Source organism: Carya illinoinensis, chromosome 3 (genome assembly GCF_018687715.1).
Source record: "Carya illinoinensis cultivar Pawnee chromosome 3, C.illinoinensisPawnee_v1, whole genome shotgun sequence".
In the NCBI taxonomy this organism is placed as follows: Eukaryota; Viridiplantae; Streptophyta; class Magnoliopsida; order Fagales; family Juglandaceae; genus Carya; species Carya illinoinensis.
Window position 1 is genome coordinate 13,514,989 of NC_056754.1, and position 19,041 is coordinate 13,534,029.

Here is a 19,041-nt window from a genome sequence, read left to right on the forward strand (position 1 = left end):
CAGGCCACTACATATATATATATATATACACCCTTAAGCCAACGGGCGCAAAGGGGCAGGGCAACTACCCTCCCTACCTCCCAGCTTGCACGTATCTTTAAATCTCTCTCTGATCTCGTCCATACCTACTCAAATCAGCCACCATCTTCCACGGCTTCTCACTGAACGTGATCGGCGAACGTCGCACCTCCTGGCGGTGGCGGATCATCTCGAGGAGAGCAGTGGCGCCATCTGAGACTACCGCAGTTAGATCAAGTGCGAGCCACGCGCCATGATCGAGTTGGGGACGTCTTTTTCAGTCAGGACGGAATTCAAGCGCATATTCATGTCGAAAACGTTCAAAGCTCCCCTACAGTTGAAATAAAAAAGAAAAAGAAAAGAAAAAAAGGAATCTGCTTTTTCGAAATATGCGTTAACGTTTTGTTCAGATATTGTTTTGTTTCTTACCCCACTTTTTTTTTGTTTTTTTTTTTTTTTAAAAAAAAACATGAAACCATGAAACACCGGTAGCTAAAGACAGCAGCTGAGAATGATGCGCATGCGGTTGGTCGTCCAAGTGTTAGTGGCACAAGTCTCATCTAAAAATTCACAATAATCTATAATTAAAAATATAAAAATTCTATATCACTTTTATATTTTTTTAAGTATTTTATTGATGTATTTAATTGTATATAAAAATAATTAATTTAATCATTCATAGAGTGTATAAAGAATATATAAAAATCAGTATACATAATATTCTTTTTAAAAATATTTATCAATAATCTATAATTAAAAATAAAATACATTGAAGAATATCATGTCTGTTTGTGGGCGTGAAAATTCCATGGACGGATAACAGTGGGTCAATTGAACAAGTAATGGATGATATTGGAGATGATCGAGGGGCCTCAGCATGCAAGTTAGATGAGATGTCGCTGTCTGTGCAGTCTGATCACACCCTAATTCCAGGCCAATCAATCTCTTTATCTTTTTGTTTTCTGTATTTTAATATTCACTGACAAATATTACAAATACCCTACATTTTCGACGCGAAGACACGATGGTCGATACATCCTCGTGTTACACTTACGTCCACATGATAGTACTAATTTTGGTGGGGGTTTTAGCTTTTGAGAAAGAAATAAATATTTGAATTTCAATGTATATATCCAAAACTGCTACAGTCAACCGACGTTTGTAACTGCCGTGTAACCGACAAATTATCACGTTAGCATGTCAGAAATCTTCTATATATAAAAAGTGTGTATAAAACGAAAAATCTTGTTTTAACGATTTTTCTTGTTTTTCCGTTAAAATTAACACCGTTTGTTTTAACGGTTTGGCACATAAAATGAAGACATAAATGTTGAGAGAGATAGCATTCAATTTTGTTATATGATTTATTAATCTCAATAATTATAATACTTAATAGTTTATATAATAATAAGTAATTAAAGATTAGTTATTATATTTTTCTCTTTCTCCTTAACATATACACGTGTATTAGATGCATAAAACGTGAATCCCTAAGTATAATATACGTGTATTATACGTTTCATTAATTCAGATTATTGAGTATTCCAAATTTAAAAATTTCATATAATATATAATATAAGTGTGTTTAATCAAAGTGTTTTTTTTTCCATGGTAGTAGGACGTAGCTTCCGCTAAGTCATATTCCATACGTGGGCTTGCTATGATAGGGACGTGACAAAGGCCGTGATCCTTGAACTAATCAAGAAAGAGTAAATTCAACCAACAATTTCAAAATATATTTTATGATTTATATATATGCTATATATAGAAAATATTATACTACAAATTTTATAAAAAGATTATGTTTTAACTTTATGTTGTCCCTGATCGACTCAACCAACAGCAAAATAAGAATTTCAATGTTGTCTCTATTGATTGTCTACAGGATGACATAAATTGATAAATTATAATACAAATATCAAACGATACATATTTTGAACTACCGTTTGTGTTAGACTTTTATTAAATTTTTCGTATATATCTTTACTAAAATTATAGATGTTATAAACATGTATTGGATTATATGATACTTTGAACTAATTTTTTTATTTTCTCCAATATGCCTTAAATTATTAAGTGACATCAATAATTTTTATAAAATATATATTATTTTTTACAAATAATCATTTCATAAAATTAGACAAACGTACTTTGCACGTTACTCCCACCTAGTAGTATATAAAAAAAAAATAGAATTATTACTCTATTACAACTTATCTATTACTCTTTTTATATTTATTTTTTTTTTTTTTTATAAATTTTCAATATAAAGAATTATAATTTTTAGAATTATCACTTCTTAAAAAATATAATATATTGTAAAAGATCAAAAGATAGTAGTGGTCAAATAAGAACGAGTATAAAGTTATAAACCCACGTGGTCAAATTAATTATATATTGGTTCACTTAATGATGGTAACTCCACTAACGATTAATAGTACCGGCTGCTGCTTGACGTATTGAACTTTGATCTCAGGGTACTTTAGAGCCACATGATATTATATATTACTGGATATTATTAAAGATAAATGTTATAGATATAAAGATATTATATAAAAATAAATTTATATATTGATGTAGTTTTATGTGATCTATTAGATTTATTTTATAATAAAAATAACGCATTTTATAATCTGACATACCATGTCAAGTCACATCAATTTATGAAATTATTTTTATATAATTTTTTTTATCTAAAATATTTCTCATTATTAGAAGGATAATATCAATGACTTGGTGGACTCCATGGGTAGTACTCCTAATTGAATTTCTTCTTCTTCACAAAGAAGTATCGATTTTTTTGAACTTGCTAGTGGCCGGGGGTACTGATTTTCTTTGGAATTTTGGGATATGGTTTGAATTATATATTCAGATCATGGACAGCGGTCATTTCGGTCATTTCATAGGTTGAGAGTGATATCCAAATTTTTGTGGATACAAATCATATAATATTATCCAGGCCAGCTGATCATTAGTAGTACTACTTGAATTCAATGTAGTTCCTCTGGAAATTAATTGATATTTTAGAAAATCCACAAAAAAATTAAAATAGAATTTTATCAAACATAAGGTTAATTCTTTAGAAAATAAAAATTCATATTTTCAGATTTTTAATTGCGTTTTATTTTTTCTGAAATTTCAATTATTTGCTACAATTATCAAGCTAATAAGTCTGTAAATTATATGACAGTAATATTTTTAGATTGTTCATATTTCATTTCAATATAAAAGATTTGTCTATGATTAAGATAGATAGTGAAAATATTTCATCTCATCTCATTTTATCATTACAATTTTTTTAAATTCTTACAAAAAAAAATATAATAAATAATTCAACATTTTCAAATCTAAAATAAAAATAATAATAATAAATAATAAATAATTTTTTAATTATATTTTATTCAAGAATAAATCTACCCAACCCCCGGTTCCCTCACCTCACACCACACTCCTGACATGGCGAACCCGATTCTTCACACACGTCACGGTTCAATCTCTCGTTTCTCCCTTCTCTCACTCGGCTCCCTACTTCTCCAGTTCTCCCTCTTCTCATAACCAAGACAACGCGCATACAGTCTCTTCTCCTAGATCTCTCGACGCCGACGCTAATGCTCATCCCAGCCAGCACCCCAGCAACAAATCAATGCCCTTCAAACCAGCCCCTTAACGTTTCTCACCCATGAAATACCCTAAAAGACTTTTTCCTCACCTCTCACCCAGCCCCTTCTTCACGTCTCTTTTGCCAAGTTTTTCACCATTCGCTCGGTGTAACTCGCATTCCCATTGCCGCAAAGCTTCTCCACCACCATTAAAAGCAATTCTTTGTCTCGCTTGAGCCCGTAATCAATCTCCATCCTCTGAAAAAATTACACCACATCAGTCGACCTCCCGGCACAAATGAGCCTGTCAATGGCAGATTCTAGGGTTTTAGACCCAACGAGTACCTCCATTCATGAGGAATTCATGGATCTCCTTGAAATCTTTGCGTCGGCCGACTTAATCGACGAAGTAGGACATGGTTAAATCTATGTGAGTGAAACTAGGGTTGGAGATGAGCTAGTGATTAAACCCCAGGATCGTACGGCTAGCATCGGGGCAGAGATTGATTGTGAAGAGGACCAAGTAAGGTATTGGATTGATGTGCGAGAAGCTTAGGTGGAGTATTTGGGAGATTGGAAACGGTTCCGACTCAGGGTTTTTTAGTAGATCGGAGGAGAGGGGGTGGAGAATGGGATCTGGTTCTTGTGGCGTGGAGGAGGACGGTGATGAAGCAAAAGTTTTCAACAGAGAGAGAGAGAGAGATTGAGAGTTTAAGAGTCTGTGTCTTAAAACCCTAGAACTAGATTTGCCATGTGAAGAGTCTGTTTGAAGTTCAAACAGAGGAAGGAGAACGGAAGTTCTAACAGAGGACGGAGAACGGAGAACTCAGGAAGATGAGAATCCGTGACCTACCTTCATTCCTTGGTCAAAACGTACGTTTCATGTTTAAAAAAAAAAAAAAATTAAATGCCACGTAGGCTGGGTGTGCGGAGGTTGCAAAACAGTAGGCGGTTGTATAGAACGACTCTTTATTCAAACTTACAACCTAATTTCAACAGTTCATTTCATCTAACCTTATCCAAGCGTGAAACGGCACCTAAAACTGATCATGCCTTACGTTTACAATCCAAGTTGCTGCTACCGTCACATGATTGCATCATGCCTACACTGCAAAATCACCTTTTCCAACACTATAAGATCTGCTTCCCCGTTCAGGGAAATTGGCGGCACTCAAACCCTTAAGAAGCTGAAAACAGATAGAAAGAGTACTGTCAACATGAGTGACGGCGGCAACAAAGATTCCGGCCCGAAAAAAGGGCTCCACCCGTCCCCTTCGTTTGGAAACCAACCTCCAAGCCGAGGCAAGATCAAGGCTGGTATCTTTAAAAATAGTGGGGGTTCCAAGCCCACTTCTCCTGGTTCCTCTTCCAAAAATAATTGATGGGTATCTACCCATTTGCGAGGTGTCTGTTGCTTTTTAATGTAGTAGTGATGTAAATATTTGTGTGTGCCAGCAGTGTGCACGAAATAAGCTACATCATGCGCAGGCTGATACGAGCAGATCGATGATCATTCTATATGCCTTTGATGTTCTTCAAACCATTATAGGGTTTGAGAATTAAGGTAGTTATCAGATCATCAGGAGGCTGGAGCTTGCCGTTTGCTTAGTCTATGCTTTCTCATGTGAACCCTGTTTATACGTTGTATGCTTTGTTTTCTGGTAATCGATGTATCTATGTTGTTCAGTACTTCCTGTGTATGCTGATGATTAAGCTATATAATATCATGAGCAGATCATGCTAATTATGTATTTAATCTCCTTTTACTTTGGCCGCTAATTAACATTCTGAGACTAGATCGAGTTGTACGTTCTATATATATACAGGCCCAGTACTATTTAGCAAACCACACCGGACCACAGATATATCATATTGCACCTGACATTTACCATCAGAAGAAAAAGAAAGAAAGAAATTAAGCTCGAGAGAGAGAGAGAGAGAGTTCAAAGTTCAAATTAAGGACCGATGAGAAGAAGGGATATAAGCCGCACGATCAAATTAAACATCATCATGGATCCATGATTTATGATCAGCTAAAAATCTCATGATCAAACTCTAAAGATTGTCATCTCATGTTGCATGAAGAGGATTAAGGATAGAGTTGTACGGTGAGATGAGAATTTTTTATTTTAGATAGAAATTAAAAATTAAATAAAATATTATTTTTTAATATTATTATTATTTTAAAATTTAAAAAAATATCTTTTCTTAACTGCAAAATCTACCATAAAATAATTACTGTTGATCCACAAACACGTCTTCTAATTTGGTAATTTTTCAAGACATGAAGATAAGATCACAAAGTTGTGAAACAGATTTTATGTTTACAATCGTGACATCAATTTTGCAGACACTCGTGCTAACCAAAGTGGGGGGGACCTTAGGGACAGTGGCCTGGCCTTCCACGTGCCCTAATACTGAAAGTGAAAGTAGAAGGCCGGATTCATGGAATGAAAACAAGGGACTGCCAATCTCCAAAACCATTCTTGTTTTAGAAAACATGGTGCTCTTCTCTTTATATGTATATATATATATTTTAATCAATCGCATGAATCTGCAACTTGCAAATCCATTAACAAAAAAAGTGGGGCAACTTCTAAAGAAAGATTAAAATGGGTCGGTTCTCATGAAAACAACAATAATAATGACTATAGTTATTATTATTATTATTTTTTTAAGGAAGGTCATCTCGAATCCCAATTTGATGGAATTTTCTGTCGTCACGCAGTGAATGATTAACATGTTGACAAAGCAGATATTATATCATGTGCAGAAAGAAAATAGAAATCCCAATTTGATGGAATAAAAGCCTTTCGTGCATGCATGTGAAGAAAATTACCAGTCACGATAACAACGAAATAAAATCATTTATCACGTGTTACACACTATTATATATATTTTAAGCTTACGTCAGTGGATTATAATATAGACTTATTTTAATATTTAAATACATAATTTCTAAACCATTAATCATTTAACTCAAAATTTATTTATATATTATATCTATAATTTTTTTCAACTTAACATTTTTTTATACGTGAGACTCACAGTATTTTTCAACTTTTTATTAATACATTTAAACTCATCTTAACATCTAAATATATTTAAAATACTCATCTTAAGTGGACTTTATAAAACTCAGTCTATTATCTTAACTCATTACTATTTATAAAATAATTTAATTTATCTAAATTCAGCTTAACATCTATTAGTAACCTTAACCTAAAATTTAACAATACATGTCAAGTTTGAAATAGAGCAACAACATGGCTACTCGGTAAAAACTATTATTTAAATATTTTGAATACCTAGTTGAGATAAATTGAAATTGTTTGTGAATAGGAGTGAGATATTTTTGTTAAGATGAGATGAGTTAGAAATAATTTAAGTAAAACTATTTTATGAGATTTTGAGAAATGAGAGAAAAAATTGAATAAAAATATTATAATATTGTTATAATATAATTTTGTAATATTATTTTTATTTTGAAATTTGAAAAAGTTTAATTAATATTTTTTGTATTTATTTGGAAGTTTGAAAAAATTTTAATAATTAGATAAAAATTTGATGAAAAAGTTAAAAATTTGAAATTAAAAAATATTGGTATAGTTATTTTTGGATATCGATATGAGATAAGATAAAATAAAAGATTTCTCTATCCAAACCAGTCCTTATCCTTAATCTTAGGATTCTATGCATTTTATTAGTTAGAGAAGATTTTAAAACGACTCTTAAGAGGCAACTTAGCAATGGGCGTGCTTGTTATAACAAGTGAAGCATCGACGTTCTACTAAACTAAATTGTTTCGATAAATATATAGACAATATACTACTTTTCATTCTTGATTTCTATGATCCTATCTAAATGGTTAACTTATAAATGTACTTTACTGAGTTGTGTAATTGAGAACGACAAACTTGAAGATGATCATTATAGCTTCTCTTACAAGTTTTCTGCCTTAGTAATTTCTTGGGCTATTCGCTTTGGCCACTAAAATTTTGAGTTTTAAAACATTATATTTTGATATTATTATTATTTTGAAATTTAAAAATTTAATTATTTATTATATTTTGTATAGAGATTCGAAAAAATTGTATGATAATATGAGAATTTTTAATTTAGAATAAAAATTTTATATGGCCAAACACCGTTTTAAGATGTATTCATTGCACATAATTAATTTTGCTACTAAAATATTGCCAAGCGAAAAACCGCAGACCTGAGGCTATATATAAGTTCCATCAATATTTCCTGCAAAGGAGTTCATAGGATTAGGCATCAATGACAAATTTCTTCTCAGAAAGTGTACAACAAATATTAAGATCTCATGATACAACACTTCCAAGTCCCCTTTAACAAACAAAGACGATGAACTCATCTACATATATTAACACACTACTGTGAAGTGAATCTATCAGAATGCCCTCCCTCCAAGATCTAGACAGGCATAGAGCTAGTTTAATTAGGAATCGTTTGAGTCTACAAATGTCTCAACTACCAAAACCACAAATCCAATTCACCAGCCAATTTAAAAACTCATCCCTCCTCTCTAACTTCTAGCAGAAAGGTCAAGAATGACTAGCAGATTTTTAATAGCAGAGCAAAGCACCTTGAAGCCGATTCTTGACATATTGGTAGAAGGAGTACGATCGGGCAAAATATTGCCAACACAAACTGGCCCCTTAATTTTAGAATTACTGAGAACTTCCATTCCCTTTAGTTTCGCTTTCTCGTGCCAAAAAACACCTATGTTCAACTCTTGAACCCGAATGTTCAAAAATCACACTTTACGTCAGGTACCATCCCCCTTGACTATATCATTTGAGAAATTGTGCATACCTCCATATGCACTTGCTATCAATCAGGAGATCGAATTTAGTAAACCAATTCGGGGAAGGGGAACAATACGCCAACCTTGGAAGAACTTTAGAAGTTCCACCGCTCTAATTGTAGCTTGGCTTCAGCCATGTCTTTCTGTGCCTTCTTTCGCCGATAAAATATTGGACAATCCCGACTGTTAACAAATGTGCAAGTTAGACAAAAAGATAGCGTAATGGGAAACATAAGCCAACCCATGCATTTTACTTTCCAAAAAATCCCCATGGGGAAAAAACTTACTACTGCATACAAGCAAACAAATATGAATACCTTGTGCAGAGCACATCCTGGTGAAGAGAACCTTGACACTCTTGGCATTGTGTCCACAACCTCCCAAAAAGCATCTCCAGCTCAGACACTGCAATCACTCAATAGTTCATTGTTTCTAATAGAAAATCCCTTCGTTCGTCCATTATACAAATAAACGTGTTCTAAACCGGAAAAAGATATTAACAAAATAAATATTAAAGTGTTTACCATGAGCCACTGTTTTGCAGTAAAGTTCGGCTTCTCTCCCCTTACAGTGTGAGCACAGAATTCGATCTTTATCGCTGGTTCAGAGCACACCAAATAGTATAGCATTAGACTGTAAACAAAACAATGAAGAAAAACAGGCGATGTTGACATGCTAAAGGTTATCAGTTTTCCCTGTTATAATACTTCATGTCCAGTGCCACACAAGATTGTAAGGTCGACAAAGATATTTCACAAATATTAATCTCATTTCTCAATGGTCATCTTTCTCCTCTGCAAGTATCCATTATAAAAGCCATTTCTCAAGTGTCCCTACGATTCTTCCTAATAGAGGTTTCGTGATCTATTTGAATCTGAGGAAAGTTCCCAGACAACTTGTAGGCTTGCCAATCAACACTTAGCACGTAAATGCAGGAAATACATGTCTGTAACTCTTTAGTGCAACTATCAACAATAGCAACCTAACCAGTCTGCAATATATTCAGTATACTGAATTTACCAACAGAAGTTCAACGTTAACAAAAATGATAGTACAAGGTGAAGCAATAGAATCATACCTAATTAGAGCTTTGCAGCCAATGCAACTGAGTTGCTTCTTTGCAAATTTCATTATACCACTGTTAGAGGGAGTAGAGATAGAGATAGATCTTGTATGACTTCCATGAAGAAGTTCCCTGCTAGCATTCTTCAAAATCGGCTCAAATATTCTCAGAAGTGGCTGTAACGTGAATAATAATATTAACAGGTATGAAAACCAGCATCATAAACAGGGAAGCATCTGCAAAGCACAAAGCACAATACAAAACTAACCTTGCTTATTTGATTTTCAAGATAGTAATGAGGGTCTATTGGTATGTTATTCTCAAGGACATAGATGGGATCCTCTGACTTCTCATAAGCCTGATGGTAATTTATCGGTTAGTTTTGATCACCATAAATATAATTATTCTCACCCCCCCCCCCCCAAAAAAAAAAAGACCCCAAAAAAAAAGAAAGAAAAGAAAAGCACCAAGAGATACCTTGGCACCTTTTGCAGCTTTAATAATGACATAAGGTACACGATCCCCAACATTTGGAGCAGTAGCAGCATCTCGCTGTAAGTAACAATGTGAAACAGATATTTTATGGTCCAGAGGAACATGGTATATTATAAGCAATTACGAAGTAGGCAATGAAGTCAATAAGGCACCAACAAACCTTGCGCATACGCTCGGCAAGTTCAACATGAGCAGTCTTGACTTCGTAATCATCTCCTGTCTTTGTAAGACCCTGCTCAATGAGTATGTTAGTAGAGGGACAAAGCAAATATGTTCATAACAAACTAAAATGTAACTACAACCGGTATATTGAAAACCATTTAAAAAGAAAAGCAAGGGGGCACACAATGAACATCAGAACAATGTTAGCCAAATATTTTTCCCACCTTAGTGATAACCAAAAGTGACAAATCCATGCGGTTCATAAGAAGATCTGCAATGATATTCTTCACATACTGGACTGCCCCAGGAATGTCCTGGTCAATAAGAATCTTGTGTAGGCACTCATTTACCAGGTTTTTGACTAACAAACAATTGTCTCTTCGAACAGTTTCAATACCTGTAACAAAAGGGAAGCTTGAAAGTTGACATTAAAAAAACATAGAGAAGCACAAACTTGAGGAACTCTTACATTACCTTTAGTGTCCATTTTGTCAAACTTGTCTGGATTTGTCCATAGCAAACCGGCATATCTCTTCTTGCTAATCAAGAGATATGGATAATAAACCTTTTCAAACTCCAGTTTGATAGGCTTCACGAACCGAAACACCAAAGAAAACAAAAACAGAGAATCCATTATAAGACTAAGCATACAAGAAAATTGGAATCACATAAGTTTTTTTACTCCATGTGTACCACAATAAATTGTTTGCTTTATATTATGTCCATCCCAGAGAAGTCAAAGCATTTTTCTAATATTCCATGTAACCCTTGTTTTAGGGCAATTCTGGAAGTTTGTAACTAAAATATATGGGATAAATGCATTAATTGCTTTGCTTTGAAAATTTCCCTTTCCAAAGAAGTCCAATAAACTAAATTAACAACATGGAAGTTGCATCCAGGTGGATGAACAGTACCATTCACTATATCCACATATGCATTGATAAGTAAATATTAATCAGCTAGAGCACTATTCTCGTCAAAGTCATAAGAGTCATAGCATTTGGCCAAATTAAATGATCCTGCACAAACAACTAAGTTGTTCTAGCTTGATAAGGATTTGTTGAGATTTATTTTAAATACTGTATTGAAAATCTTCGATTCCACACAAAGATAAAGGCGATGTGAGAAATGTTTGAGCAAGGCAGACTCTTTCTTATATCTTGTTGGAATCATATTCTGAACTGATGCCAAAGACTTGGTGTGACGTCAATTGGAAAGCTGCTATGTGAGATAAAAGAAGAATCAAGAATAATGGAATTATTATAAATTCTTTACTTTAATGAAAGTCCCACTAATATATTCAGCAGCTTCTCTCCCCAAGTTCATGGCAGCCTCCACAGTGTCAACCCCAAATTGTACCATAACTGAATCTGTGTCCCCATATATAACCTGATACCATACAATTTCTAATTCAATCCATGTTTGAAGAGACTAAGGTATTAAAGAAAACAAGAATAAAAATAAATGGAAAGGCCATGGGCATTAACAAAATCATACTACTAATTCCATCCATATATGTATAGAGAGAACAATGACGTGCATCATTCATTCCTAATGCAAAACTTCAATTCCCAAAATGAAGGCAAATACAATGTGCAGCAGTTGCAGTTCATTGTGCATATGAAGTCAGAAACAGGACAAGGCACCCTAAAATCACTCAAGAGTGAATAGAAAGCAGCAATAAAGCCTAAGAAAGACCAAAATTTCTTCAAGCTGATATGGGTTCCACATCCTCATACTGATTCTCCATAGAATAGTACTTCTAAACAAAAAAGACAACCTTTTTCATCAATCCCAAACCATAATGCCACCAGAACCATTCTACTTCAATATTTCTTTACTATCTCATACTAATTCTCCATAAAATAACGAGAATGGATTCTGCATGTAATCTTAGAACATCTCCTAGAAAGGTATGAACTTTTTGTGAATTATCATCCCCAGAAAAAAGTGAAGTAACACACACATATAAGACACCTGGAATCCAGGCTACCTCAACGACAGGTGTACCATGCATAGCCCTTGATTGGCGTATTATTCACCATTAGAAAAGAAAAGTCTACACAAAATACCTCAACGTTGTGTTCATAGCCCCCAAGCATTGTAAATTTATCTTCGACAAGTTTTTTGGTGTGCTCAATCATTTGTCGACCTTTACACAGCAGCCAAACCATGCAAACAATTAGAACTCGAAATTATTAGCATTTCAGCTCATGCAGAGATTAACCAGATTTTAACTGTACCATAGCTTGTAACACTTGAAGATATCTCTAAGCAAGGTAACTGACCGACAGTAGCTCCAGTGAATCCGTATACAGAATTTGCACTTATCTGAAAACAAAAAGAAGACATCAGAGAACTTAAAATGCATGGTAACTGACTATTCCTGAACGGTGAGCACACGAAACTACCACAGAACTTCAATAAATAAAAAATGCAAAGCTCACCTTCAAGGCCAGCTGTCGACCATCTAGCACAGCCTTCTCAAGTGGATCTTTTGCTTCCTATAATAAAAGTGGAGAGGACATCATTTACATGCACAGAACACCAAGAAAACAGCTTGATCGCAATGCATGCTAATGTTTATATAATGGCAGCTAAAACACAAGTAAAAGGTAATTACCTTCAAATCTGCCTTTGCTCTCTTACGAGCTGTAATCAGTTCTTCAAGAATTTCAGGAAGTATTCCCTGAGATATTATCATTGTGCATTCTCATTATATCATTATAATGGACATAAACTTGTATACAAACCAATTAAATTCAATCATTCACTCATGTCTACCATAATGTTTATATATATAATAGAGTTTTAAAAAACTCACCTTTTGTAAATTGGATTTAACAAATGTTTCACCAGATGGAGTTTTGTTGACACATTCTTGGGGAAGGTTAAGTTTGCGAACATTCTCTGGCGTCACCTTCACAAAGACCATTAGGAATTAGTTTTTGCTCCAATAAAAGCACCTACGCTATAACTTATTTCATGTCAAATCATAGGATAGTTTCCAAGCAAAAAAAATCCTGGTAACAAACAGAAATGATAGCCAGAACAATCACCAGAGTGCAGTAACATAAATTATATGCCATCATAATAGATGGATACAAGGATGCAAAATCCAAGGTTGCAATCGGCTTCTCATAAAATCCTGCCCTTGCCTCCAAAACCTGCATTTTGTACAACCCAAATATCAAAGCACATTAGCATATGATATGATTTTCAATAGGAGTCTTAAATGAAAGACATGTCAACAGAAAAAAGTGGGAAAAAGAGGGGGAGGCACAATGCAAATTCATGTAAGAAACATTTTTATGTAAATATCAGAACTCTCAAAGTAGAACAATATTCTTATTATTGTGTGTACCAGCGTTCTCATTATATTAAATCGTATGCATTCAGAAGTTTATGATTTTTCACCCTAGACACCACAGAGCTTGATTGCCAAGGGGATGATGCTTGGGGAATGAGATGAAAATTCCATGAATAATTAAATGGTTTGTGAATAGAAGTGAAATGGTTTGAGTTAAGATGTTTTGAGTTTTGGGAAACGAGAAAGCGTTCAATAAATATATTATAAAGTTAAAAATATTGTTAGAATATAATTTTTTTTATATTGTTTTGAAATTTCAAAAGGTAGTATTATTTTTTGTGTTTTGTTTGAAAGTTTGGGAAAGTTGTAATGATTAGATAATGATTAGATGAAAAAGTTGAAGATTTTAAATCAAAAAGTGTGTTTGAGTGTTGTTTGGGAATAAAATTATGAGAAATTTTGAGATGAGATGAGATGACTTTCCCAAACAATCCCTAAGTCTTTCCCCCTTTGGTTGCCTAGTATTGAATTTTGATTGGGATGAGAGAGAAAGGAAGAAATATTCATTTTTCAAAAAAAAATTAAAAAAATTATAGGCAAAAAGGTTAGGGCAACCGAAGTTGACTTCCCTAACTGGGCATGATCATAGTAGCATCCTACCTGCTGGAAACCGAACAATATGGGCCTAGACTGCAGGAAGACACAGGCGTTCCCTTAAGTCGGGTTTGAACTATAACTTAGACCCTTACCCTTCTAGGGAATTCAATGAATCCTTAGGCAGCTAACACCAATAGTCTAAGGTGAATCCTATTCAGATTTGAAGCCATGATCTAATACATTCCAAACCACTTGGGAGTAACCTAAAGACCATTGAGCCAGCACCCTTGTTATTTTAACTAACTTTTGCAAAATAATTAAAGCAGCAAGCATACAAAGCTCTTTAAGCATCCACTCTCTAATATTCCACAGGCTTATGTACCTCTTCACCATGAAAGTCAAGATTTTGATACAGAAAATACAAATACGGCAGAACCAAAAGTAAAAAGAAGATAATTGCACAGGGGCAGGGGAACAGCAATAGGGCGTGCAGATCCAGTTATGTAAAGAACATCTTCACATGTACAACCAAAACAGAACAATAAAAGTAATGTACAAAACCATTATCTGTAGTTGAAGGCATATGCCATGCCTCTAAGTAGTTTCTTAGAGGGCCACAACCCCAATCATTTGATACTCCATTAAAGTTCTTCACCGTAAGATCATTCTCAGAAACAACAGAGGTAGTTTCCATAGTAACACTTACTTATTCTACAAAAAATTAATATACAAATAAAAGCTCCATGTTACATTCTATTCCCAGTGCACCTGTAGCATGGCATACAGTCATCACACCTCTCTTGTTGCTTCCATTTATGCATCAGTCACCTCATTATACTTATCCATATTGTTTTAGGTACGATTCCAACAGTAAATGAATAAAATAAGCAGAAATACCAACTTCAATGAGAGAGAGAGACAGACAGACAGACAGACAGACAGAGAGCCACAGAGAGAGAGAGAATAAAAGGATCTGTTCATGCATTCATAAGTCAATACTCTGAGTAAGGGGGAAAGTACCTATAAAAGCAAAGAAAATGTTAAATGAATAAAAATAGCCTGTCCAAACTCGGAAAAAAATTAATCTTGCAAGTTTTTCTTAAAAAATAAACCTGAAAAAGAGAGCCAGTTCATGACTACAATTGATAATAGTCAAAATGCGTAAAACAAACAAGGCCAATTAAAATATTTTACAAAAAATATTTCTTATTTACTGGAATGTTTTATGGAGTTCCTATCTACGTAATCTAAAGCTTTGGAACTTGCACTTAATATTGTTATATTTGTGAAATTTACCATAAGTCAACCTGATTAGGACTCAATAATGCTTGCACACTTCCATTCTAAATCATAAACATGATTGGTCAAGTTCACAAAAGATGCAACCCCAAGCATAATTGTTGCTTAATAATGCAAGCATTGTGAATTTACATCCCAAACATGATGATGCCAGCTAAATTAATTGCAGCAAATGAAATTACTGTAAATTAGAATGTTGACTTACAGTAGCACCTTCATAAGTTCCTTGTTCAGATCCTGCCTGTTTGACATTTGGAATCACAAGGCCCTTTTGCTTTGCCTTCCGAAGAAGTTGAGAAAGTACCTGAAAAAGAAAGGGTTCATATTCTACAGTTGGGCAACTTTCACCATTCTGTGTATATATGGGAAACTCATAAGCTGAGGAGTTTATCATTATAACCTTGATGCTCTGTCCTCTTGAAAGCAGAAAAGAGATAGGAACACCTGTTACTCGAGCCATCTCCACGTAGTTGTAGATGAACATCAATTTGTCCAAAAGCCGCTGTGGGAGATAAGCATCCTACAATAAAAAAGATAGGATCGTTCATTGAGTTGCATTGCATGAACATTTTGTGATTGATTTTTCTTTCAAGGAAACTTTTTATTTCAAGTAAGCGAACTGTATAGTGGATGTGATAGGCACAAATTATGGTAAAATGTAGTGTGATGAAATATTTAACAGAAAAAATTATTACAGAGCGGGAGGCATCCTCGATTATTTCTATAAAAACTAGGGTGCCTTCACAAGTTAAATTTGTATCGCAAACCTCTCCACAAAAAGACAAGGAATAAATGGTTAAACCAATGGACGTCTAAGATAACTATACCACCAAAATTTACCTTCCAATGTCAAGAGAAAAACAAAACTTTTTTTTTTTTTTTTTTTTGATGAATAAGAAAATTTAATTGAGACAAGTAACAAGGCAAAGCCAAGTAAAGTATACAAATACTAGACGTAGTTACAAGTCAGGAACTAGAAAAAGAAACAAGAAAATCATGGACAAACGTTTAACCCCAAGGGGTTGGCCCATGTGATGAAGGTCTTGGTCTTGGTCTTGGTCTTGGGGGATCACTCCCCTCAAGGTCCAAGGTTCAACACCTCATGGGTGCAAACGATTCTTTGGGGTCACACCCCTTGGTGAAAAGCCAACGATTTAACTAGTTTTGTGTAGGGAAACTTCGGAAACTTCCGAGGGTACAGTGCATGGGACTGGAGTTTACTATGTAGGGGTGGGTCCGAAGGGCCCTGCCTTGGAGAGGTTCCCCGACATTTAAAAAAGAAAAAAATCATGGACACTAGTTCCATTAAAAACAATGGCTGAAGCCCACTGAAATAAGGAATTAAAGAAAAAACATCTAAGTTCATCCATCGAGTGTTCCTTATCTTCAAAGCATCGACCATTTCTCTCAACCCAAATACACCACACAAGGCATAAAGGGATCATATTCCAAACAGCAGCAATTTGCGAATTAACCCTTCAACCTCTCCAGCAAGCAAAAAGATCCACCACCCTCCTAGGCATCATCCAAACCATTCAACTCCTATTAAACACTCATCCCATAACACCCTAGTCACCCCACAATGTAATAATAAATGATCCACAGATTCACCAGATTTCTTGCATAAGAAACACAAATCCATAACATTAATCCACATTTCCTGAGACTGTCCAAAGTCAAAATCTTCCCTAAAGAAGCAGACCAGCCAAAGAATGCAACCTTTGAAGGCACCTTGCTCTTCCAAAAACTCTTCCAAGGAAAAATTCGGCCTATACAGCATCTTGTACATACAAAGAATGAACTGAAAAGCAAAACTTATATCCAGTTGATGGTCTCCATAATTATTTTATATAGTCCCTCGCTTCAGCGAAAACCGATATAGATCACAGAGAACTTAATGATAACTTCGAAAAAGGCATGATGGCATGACATTTCCCCACTTAAAAATAAAACACAGCACTGTATGGATTACACCTTCCTTCCATTGGTAACCTATTACCCTTCGTTAAAAAGTGGGTAAAGCTAAACATTAAAGAAATATGTTTACACTGAAGATACATGGCGATAAGGTATTTGCTCAATTATGTTAAGCAAAGGCAGCACTTAAATAAGGCAAAGAAGCACACACAATGCACAAGGTGGGATCGGAAAGAAATCACAATATAGAGAAACTAGAATATGCACCTTCAAACAATATACAGCAAGCCGTCTCCTGGTTTCAGCATTTCCATTCTGAAGATCAGAGATTATTGAATGGTGTACATCCTCTTTCTGCAAGCAAGGAATATGGCAACGGCAATATCAACACTAGGTATTGATGAGTACTTTGAGGTAAGGCAAAAATCAAACAAAAGGACACAAAAGATGGTTAGAGGAATTAGAAGATTCATGGATTATAGTGACAGACGCAAGAGATTGGTTAAGCAAAACAGAAGTAAAACCTCATACATGCCCAAATCACACACATGCCACAAGCAAGAAAGTTATTTTTTCCCATATCAATCCATGCTTTTAGGGCCCCAATCGTAAACATAAGCAGAAGCAGCAATAAAAAGCCTGTCAATGGCATTATGGACACAACCTCATATATAAGCACAACAAACAACAAGCAATCTGTCAAAAGCGACAAAGAGAAAGGAAATATGACAGACTTCCCAGGACCGCTAGACCCAACCAGTCAGGTGTTATGATTGGGATCATGCTATAAAAGGTACTAGATGCAAAAATTTCAGAGATAAAATTCTCAATGCTTAACAAGGAGTTATAAAACTGTTTATTTAATAAAGAAGAGGAAAAAGAAGCAGATAACAAAAATCGATTGCCAGCATGATGATGGAGGTCTGCAATATGACAGTGAACAGTGAAGGAGGCCCATAATATACTTTAAAAAAAAAGTAATCCTAATTTGACCTCACCTTTAGCAAATTAATAGGCTTCAGCATGCCAACAATCTTATTTAATCACACTGAAATTCTAATTATGGAGCCATAAGCAAACAGATTTACTGTCGGTCAATCAATAATGAACACAGACCTTCATGACGATGATAGCATCCCAGGGAAAGAATGGCTCTATATATATATATATATATATATTATAAGTAAGAGATAAATTTTATTGATGTGAATGAAATATGCATAGGCCGTGTACACAGGAGGTATACAAAAAAAACACCTAAATTCATTCAAATTGCAATGAATGTATGACAAAAAATCATGAATATTGTCCCCATTTAGTACAATAGCGGAAAACCAAAGCAGTAAATTATGAAGAAAGAAATTCTTCAGCTCCTCCATTGTACGTTCCTCATCTTCAAAGCAACACTCATTCCTTTCCGACCAAATACACCACATGATACATAACGGGATCATCTTCCACACTGCAGCCACTTGATGACAACCTTGCATCTTCCTCCAACACCCCCAACAAATCCACCACCTTCAAAGGCATAACTCAAGCAACATCAAGCCTTGAAAGATCTCATCCCACAGTAAAGTATGAAGAAAGAAATTCTTCAGCTACACCATTGTACGTTCCTCATCTTCAAAGCAATGCTCATTCCTTTCCGACCAAATACACCACATGATACACAACGGGATCATCTTCCACACCACTGCCACTTGATGACAACCTTGCATCTTCCTCCAACACCCCAACAAATCCACCA

At 34.7% G+C, this 19,041-nt stretch overlaps 1 protein-coding gene across 1 annotated transcript in view; it reads right to left on the minus strand.

Annotated features, from left to right (window-relative positions):
* Positions 1-7,888: 7,888 nt before the first annotated feature.
* The window catches only part of LOC122303359 (DNA polymerase delta catalytic subunit), a 29,456-nt gene continuing 18,303 nt past the window's right edge, over positions 7,889-19,041 (minus strand). Inside the window, exons 12-30 of the mRNA XM_043115114.1 lie at positions 17,559-17,645; positions 15,775-15,894; positions 15,580-15,678; positions 13,228-13,335; positions 12,993-13,088; positions 12,792-12,857; positions 12,616-12,672; positions 12,412-12,499; positions 12,241-12,320; positions 11,444-11,557; positions 10,643-10,757; positions 10,393-10,565; positions 10,167-10,238; positions 9,989-10,063; positions 9,780-9,869; positions 9,527-9,687; positions 8,973-9,046; positions 8,766-8,853; positions 7,889-8,631 (exon numbers count right to left, since the gene is read on the minus strand). Coding sequence (XP_042971048.1) covers positions 8,544-8,631; positions 8,766-8,853; positions 8,973-9,046; positions 9,527-9,687; positions 9,780-9,869; positions 9,989-10,063; positions 10,167-10,238; positions 10,393-10,565; positions 10,643-10,757; positions 11,444-11,557; positions 12,241-12,320; positions 12,412-12,499; positions 12,616-12,672; positions 12,792-12,857; positions 12,993-13,088; positions 13,228-13,335; positions 15,580-15,678; positions 15,775-15,894; positions 17,559-17,645 — 1,851 coding nt within the window. The 3' untranslated portion in view covers positions 7,889-8,543. The remainder of the gene's footprint in view (positions 8,632-8,765; positions 8,854-8,972; positions 9,047-9,526; positions 9,688-9,779; positions 9,870-9,988; positions 10,064-10,166; positions 10,239-10,392; positions 10,566-10,642; positions 10,758-11,443; positions 11,558-12,240; positions 12,321-12,411; positions 12,500-12,615; positions 12,673-12,791; positions 12,858-12,992; positions 13,089-13,227; positions 13,336-15,579; positions 15,679-15,774; positions 15,895-17,558; positions 17,646-19,041) is intronic.